At 38.0% G+C, this 7,759-nt stretch overlaps 1 protein-coding gene across 2 annotated transcripts; it reads right to left on the bottom strand.

The window, feature by feature from the left end:
* Positions 1–2,174: 2,174 nt before the first annotated feature.
* SAP30 (Sin3A associated protein 30) lies at positions 2,175–7,195 on the bottom strand. Of its 2 annotated transcripts, XM_068974429.1 has the most exons (5): positions 7,147–7,195; positions 6,881–7,032; positions 5,062–5,187; positions 4,436–4,534; positions 2,175–2,409 (listed from the first exon to the last, which is right to left on the bottom strand). In XM_068974429.1, exons 1-5 carry the CDS (start codon positions 7,193–7,195, stop codon positions 2,287–2,289), a joined length of 549 nt encoding a protein of 182 aa, XP_068830530.1. In that variant the 3' UTR covers positions 2,175–2,286. The 2 variants fall into 2 exon arrangements, with proteins under 2 accessions (XP_068830530.1, XP_068830528.1); XM_068974427.1 differs by having other exon boundaries at positions 6,881–7,195.
* Positions 7,196–7,759: the final 564 nt, after the last annotated feature.

The following is a 7,759-nucleotide window of genomic DNA, read 5'->3' as shown; positions in this document are numbered from 1 at the left end:
TAGCTTCACTGGGTTACACAAGTCCCTTCACCACAAGGCTGTGACCCCTGAAGATATGAATAAACTAAATACTACCAAATTGTATAAAGTGATTAATTGTATATCATGTACATTTCAACTAAAAATAAAAAACTTTATGTAGAAATAACAGAGCTTACTTTCTTAAAGAAATACATTTCAGACATTAATTTTCAGCCTTCACCTCAATTATTCAGTGAAGGGTAGTTACCAAACAACTTCTTGAGCTCCTGCCACACATTCTACCCCAACAGCAGTCAAATTTTGATTCTAACATTAAATGTAATTTTGTATCCTTTCAGAGATATGACTTTCCATTTACTTTTTCTTGTTCAGATACAGATAAGTACAATAAAGATTTCCATAGAACTCATAATTTTAAAAACAGTAAGAATTAAAATTTCTATGTAAAAGTTTTACTTTGCAGCTTCTTGAGTCTCTTGTCTTTGAGGGGGAGGCTCTTAAATTCTGTTTTTCATGTTTTAAATTGCTCTAACAAGATTTAATTTCATTGGATAAATCAACACTCAACTCTCATTATTTCACTTTCTTATACAACTACATTTTATGCAAGTAATTGTATGAAATTAAGATTGAGAGGCAAAGGTTATATGCATAAACAAAGAGCTTCAAGCTTTTTTCATAAGAAGAGGTAAAAATATTTAAGAGAAAACTGACAGAGAATGAAATGTAAAAGGAGGTAAAACAGAAATCAAGTCAGAGCTATATATGATCAAAATTTCAAGCTTATTTCATAAAATTTAAGCCTACAGTCAAGTTTCTACTGAAAAAGAAAGTTTTCATAGATTTAGGCAAAAATATAAAACATAGAAGTAAAGCTTTTTTCAAACAAACCACCATATTTTGTAGCTATGTGGTTGGTTCATCTTCATACAGCTAAGAAAAACTTCTCATGGAGATTTCTGGAGTACTAGAAACAAGAGGTTTCTATATACTAATTATTACAGCCTCTGGCTCATCAATAAAGTTGCAAGTAAATCTTTAAATGGCCTAAACACCAGTATCATGTTACTGTTCACATTTTCTAGCTGTCAGTACACTCAGAACACTCAGAAATACACAAACTCACCTTCTGTTGAACTAAGATGTTCTTGAAACTCATCTACATAGTGGTTCCCAAGCAGGGGTGATTTTGTCCCCCCAGAGCCATTTGACAATGCCTAGGGATATTTTTAGTTATCATCTTTGGAGCTCGACTGCATTAGAATGTGGACTCCGGTGACACCACCAAAACTAAAACACACAGGACAGCCTCCCACAATAAAGAATTATCAGGACCAAATGTTGACTTTGAGATATCCTGAGCTGCATTAATGGGCTCATCCATTTCCATCCTAAAATCTGCACTACATGTTTTGTTCTGATGTCACAAGCTATAAATTTGATTTGTAACTGTAAGCCTTTGGCTAAATATTACAATCTCATGAAAAGTAGAGGTAAAAATATTTAAGAGAAAACTGACAGAGAATGAAATATAGAACTAAATAAAACAGAAATCAAGTCAGAGCTATGTATGACCAAAATTTAAAGATCTTGATAAATTCTCGATCTCTCCAACTTATTAGTTTTAATTTGCATTGTAAACAGTACAGAACATGACTGAAAATTAAAGTGCAGTGCAGATGTTCTTTCTATATTTGTGCCATATAAATACTTTTTCACTAAAACAAAATTTAAAGAAATGACAAACTATTTAAGATTTCAGATTTCAACTTTCAGCACTATTTACCTTTGCTGACACATTAACTCTTCTTTGGAAGGAGGTAGGCATCAAACTATTTGTTCTTCCTGCTATTTTGAACTTGTTAGTACTAAAAAACACTTAAAAAATAATACTATTTAGGATATCCTTAATTCCAAATCAGATTGCCCCAGGGAGAGCAAATGGGTGACATCTATTACTTTTGTTAGTTTCTCAGAACTAAAAAAAGGGAAAAAAGGTAATAAAGTGATCTTCAAATTAAAATTTCAATTAATACTGGTCCCTAAAAGTCAGTTTAAAATAAAAATCAAGTTCCACAAAATAAATACACTGAAGCAACTATAATAGTAATAACCTTTATTTAAAATATTTTTTAATCTGGGAAAGCTCATTGTACATGAGTTTCCAACTAATTAGAGTCAAAACAAAGAAAATAAAACCAGAGAAAATCCTCTGTAGAAAAAATACACAAGGAACATTTCTACACGTGAAAAAGCAGTAAGCAGTCTTAACATCTGAACGTCCAAGTTTTAATTCCATCTCTCCTAGTGAACACTACTATCAACCTTGAGATCTGACTTGTTCTTGTCATTCTTCACTGAGTAGATGAAATATGTTAAGGTGTCTTTTTCATTCACTGGAATAGACCTAAAGTGGCAACCAACTATCTATAAAGAAAAAAAATTGAGGAAATTAAATTATAGATATTAATAGATTTTATAAACTAGGTAAAAAAAAAAACACTGTCATCAAAAGAAAAAATGTGGTAAGCGCTATTTCCTTTCAAAAATAAACTGTATTTAACAAAATACCAACAGGACAAAAAGCATATAAGAATAAGATGTTATGAACAAGAGATAGTGTAATTTCAAAAGACCCCTTACCCCACTCAATTAAGTATATATTAATCAGAATGTGTACTTCACTTTATTTCTTTTAAATTTTATAGCTGAGATGTAGATCAAGAATTAAATACTTTTACTTGTAAACTTCAAATATCAATGAAATAAAACAGAATATAAGAGTCCACATGCATCATATAATGGTTTATGGTTTTTCTTATGGAAAAAGAACAACCATTAAGTCGGAAAAGTTTTGGTACGATAGAAACAAACCAAGAATTATCTTACAAATATGTTTGCTATGACTTAACATTCATTCATTCATTGGAAATATTCTTTGTTAAGATTCCCTGAAATTTTTTCTGTATAAAAATTATGGATGAGAAATGAGAAGGGAAAGGATGTCCACTGAAGAATGTTTACCTGCCTTCTTGCCTTTTCATTCTGCTAATGTAACACATGCACGGCAACTACCAGTAGAAGTATATTAGACTAAACTGGGCCACTGAAACGCATATTTAGATTCTAGAAAATAAAACTTCTTAAAGAAAAAGATAAGAGACTTACGGAGGCTGGTCACTCAACTCTGGAATTGTTTATAAATATCTGCATTTCTGACTAAGTTATAACACTCATACTATTTGGATTTCTCATTTCTAAATAAGAAAACAGATCTTTAAAAGAAGATCAGATTATCAAAAACATCAGGTTTGATTTCTGCATTTAAAAAAATATACATTTAAATATAACATTTAAAATAACCAATTCTTAGGTTGTCATTTGTCCCAAAATAAAAGCACCTTCACTATGTATCTGTTTATATATCAATATATTAATAACTTCATCATGGCAGGAAATATGTTTATGTTATATTAATGTACTATAAAACTTGAAAAGGACTTGACCTTTTAAATCAAATTTAAAGAAAAATTAGATTGTTGTTGTCTAAGCAAGAAGGAAAGAAGAAATTCTGGCTAAAGCTTTAATGTTAAAAAGCATTCTGCCAAAGAAGTGTACCTTCTATTCACCTATGTTATTCAATATGGACATTTTATAAAATGTTGGTTTTCTAAATTCAAGCTGAAGAATATGAGAAAACTGATTTACATATTTATTTATAGTATGTCAAGTAGGTTAAGCATTTTTATTTTAAACATGATAGAAGTATAAACATATAAATCTATAGATATCTTAATATGACACACACATTTCTTGGCTCTATTATTTCCTGAGAACACAAGCACTCAACTTTTCAAAATTCACTGAAGGACTGCAAGTCCTATATTCAAGAACCTATAAGTAAAAGCTTGGATAAAAGTCTTTGCGTTTTTTAGTCATAAAAACAGGGATGCTTCACATAAACAAACTAACACCAACAAGAACAAATTCTGAAATAGTTAAATCAGCAAGTTACAGGAATACTGTTTAGAGGTTTATCTGTAAAATCTATTCCAACAAAAACCAAGAAAATTCTAACAAAGACATCAAAGCTCATTAATTTATTATTATGCCTCAATTAGGTGCTCAATAAGTGTTAACTGAGTAAAATAAAATTTTAAAAGAAACAGGTTTCTAGAGAGAGAATAAAAAAAAACTTTTACTTACTATTTTTGAAAGTCAGTATTAGAAGATGCTTAGAAAACTGCATATAATCTAATGAGTAATCATTATATAAAGGAATTTCCTAAGTGATAGACAAACATTTCTAGGCAACTAGATTCTTCCACATTAGATTTTATTAACTTTGATTTTTCTAACTAAAATGTATTGTTATATATACTAAATTAACATCATTAGTATTTAATGACTTTTTTTTGTATTAAAGGTTAAATAGTTTAAAACTTATATATACCTCAACAAGCTGTGCTTTATTAAGCCCCGGTCTGGTTGGGAGTTTGAAGTGTCTTTTGTATCTCCTAAGCGTATTCACCTGTAGTTGGTATAAATCAACCTAGAAAAAAAATTAACGTATATGAATTAGTTCATATCATTTGCTAATGACTAATGTTTGCTCTAAAAAGCATTTCAACTTCAACACAGTGAAAATTTAATTCCATTATTTTAAAAGGCTTTTAAATAATCAAAACTAAAAATGCATTCAACACTTCAATCTTTTGAGGATGCTTATTAACGACTGGGGACTATAAGAGTTGTCAATTGAGTAGGGAGGTTCAAGAGGGAGGGGACATATGTACACCTATGGCTGATTCATGTTGACATTTGACAGGAAACAACAAAATTCTGTAAAATAATTATCCTTCAATTAAAAAATAAGTAAATTGTTTTTAAAGTAAAAAAAAAAGTGGTCAATTAAAGCCATAACAAGTCAAACTGCATAACTGCATGTTAACTGCCTATATTTAATTTTGCTTTCATTTTTAGAGTTTTCAAATGCTTCAAGTATTTTTAGAATTTGTTCATATTTTTTAAATAAAACTTTCAGAAGTTTTACATTTAACTTACAAAGCTTTCACCTACCTCCGGAGTATCAATATCTTGGACAGGTGAATCTCCTCCATCATCATCACTCCCTTTTCTCTTTCTTCTGTTTCGCACGCTCTGAATTAAGTTTTTATGATAATCACAAATGTAAAGATGTCTTGCCTGAAACAGAAAAGTTTCGCAGACAACTTAAGATTACAGGAAAATGAGTCTATGTATTAGTAAAATACATAGTTACGGTGAATTATTAAAAATATAAACATTAGTAACAGGCCATTGTTAAGACAACGCATGTTTCTTGCTACTCTTAAGTCCTGAACCCAGTTAAAATATATCATGTCTAGCAATATTGTTAAAGAGGCCTGGGGGGTGGGGTGAGGAGAAGTGCCAGTAAGGGAAGGAAGAGAAGCAGAGAATGAGAAATTCCTATGCTCTGGATTCTGTCATGTTTCTTGCTACTCTTAAGTCCTAAACCCAGTTAAAACGTATCATGTCTAGCAATATTGTTAAAGAGGCCTGGGGGGGTGGGGTGGGGAGAAGTGCCAGTAAGGGAAGGGCGAGAAGCAGAGAATGAGAAATTCCTATGCTCTGGATTCTGTCATCAAATTGCAGCGATGGTGAACTAGATTAGTTCAGCTATGCCGTTTTTTTAAACAAGGGCAAAAAGATGCTGGCCACAATTTTGCTATTTGATAGTATTTTCTTTACTTAAAAGAGCATTTAAAAATATTAATACCATAGTGAATGCTTCCTAATCTAACTTAATACTCAAATTATAATCCAGACACAAAACCATCCACTTTTGACAAATAAATTGATTTCACATCCTTACTAAATTTAAATTTGAATTATGAACTTTCCTGAGTATTAAATAAAAGCATTTATTTATAATAAGTTTTTCCAACCAAAGCAATGTGAAATGATTCAAGTATACCTGGAAAGTTTCTCAAGAACAGAACTGAGGAACTAACTGAATAGGCAGAAAGTATCCCAAATAAAGTTCTCAAAAACGTTAATTATATAGTTCTGAGAGCTGTACGGTAGCCTCTGAAATACTGGGTTTTATACATCAGCAGTTACTTCTTTAAAAAAAAAATTGAGGAGTGAGCTAACAGGTTTTCAAATTAAACTTTGAGCTAAAGTGCAAGTTAAGAAGATGCAGGACGTGTGCTGGTTCTCACATCTTGTGATTTATTACCGCTCCCCAGGGCTCGGAAAAGTGGAAACGGTCGTTTCTAAAAACCTCCTAGATGGTCAGAGGAACAGACCTGCGAAAGGACGAAGAAAGAAACCCTGATGGCTGCCAAACCGAGGGCTAACCCGCAGCGGCTGCCCGCTCCCCACGTCTTGAGCAGCTGCCCTAGATGATGACACGGCCGCGCGGCTCGCAGCCGGGGGCCCCCCACCCCGCACCCGCGGGACCCGGGACAGGGTCCTAGCCGCCCGCAGCGTCCGGTCCTGGCTGCACTCCATTCCTGGACCGGGGAAGCTACCCGCTCGGGCAGCAAAACAAAGAAGGTGCCTCGGTTCCAGAAGGAGCCGTGGGTTGCAGGACAGCTACTCTGGGTTCTCGGCGCGGCCGCCCCCTTTGTTTCACCACTGACCCCCCTCAGAGGAGGAGTGGAGGCCCTGCGCGGGTGGGGCCGCGGGAGCGGGTCCGGGAGGCGCGAGAGTGTCTACTGCGGACGGCGGGCCGAGTTGCAGCACTTTGTTGTTTGCTTCCTACTAGGGACCCCGGAACGGGCTCGCGAGGCACCCAGGTCTGGGGCTCCCGCACCCCCACCGACACGCGTCTGCTCCTCTCCCCGAGCGCCCCGGGGGGCGGGCAGAGCAGATTCGTACCGCCGTCACTTACGCTCTTATCCAACTCGATCTTCACCTTCTTCTGGGAGATGCTCTTCTGGATCCTCTTGCTGAAGCTGGCGTTGCCCGCCGCCCGGCCGCACCGCTCGCCGTCCTCGCGCAGACAGCACAGCTGCCCGGGGCCCGGCCCTGCCGCTCCCGGCGGCCCCGCCGCCGAGACCGCCCCTGCACCCGGCACCTCGGCCCCGGCGCCAGCCCCAGCCCCGTTCCCGGCTGACGCGGCGGCGGCAGCAGCGGCGGCCACGGCGGCCACAGCGGCGGCCGCGTCCCCGCCGCGGCTCATGTCCTCGGGAGTGAAGCCGTTCATGTCCCCGCACTCGCAGAGCCGCGCTGACAGAAGCCTCGCTCTCCGCGCCGCCTGCCTCTCTGGAGATGCCGGGGTCTCGGCGGTCCCTCGCACCTGCTTAGCGGAGACTATTAACTCTGAGCCAGGGTCCTCCGGCCAAGACCACGAGGCCCCGGCCTGCTGCTGTCTGCAGGCACAAGATCAGTGGACGGGGCGTGGGATCGGGAACTGGAATCTGGCGTCGCCTGGAGCTGGGACGCCGCTCACTGTCACATGGAGACTCCTCAGCAGTCGGACCTCGATACCCCCGCCTCCCTTCGGCCCTCGATCTGCGCAAGCACATTGCGCCCTCGCCCGTCCCGCCCCTTCCACTCTGCCCGCAGGGCACCACGGGAATTGTAGTTCTCTTTTGGGGAGCCAACCTAAGCTCCAGTCTGACATCGAGCTTCATGGTTTAGGAGAACTTCTTATCCCAGCATTCATCGCGCGGAGGCAGATCTGGATTTTTTTTTTTTTTCGGTAATACATTGAGAAAACAGGGGCGTGTGGTGGGGGGCGGGGTGGGGGGCGGGGCGGGGGGCTTGT

This window comes from Capricornis sumatraensis, chromosome 6, assembly GCF_032405125.1.
Source record: "Capricornis sumatraensis isolate serow.1 chromosome 6, serow.2, whole genome shotgun sequence".
NCBI lineage: Eukaryota > Metazoa > Chordata > Mammalia > Artiodactyla > Bovidae > Capricornis > Capricornis sumatraensis.
This window is presented reverse-complemented; position numbering and strand designations above follow the sequence as displayed.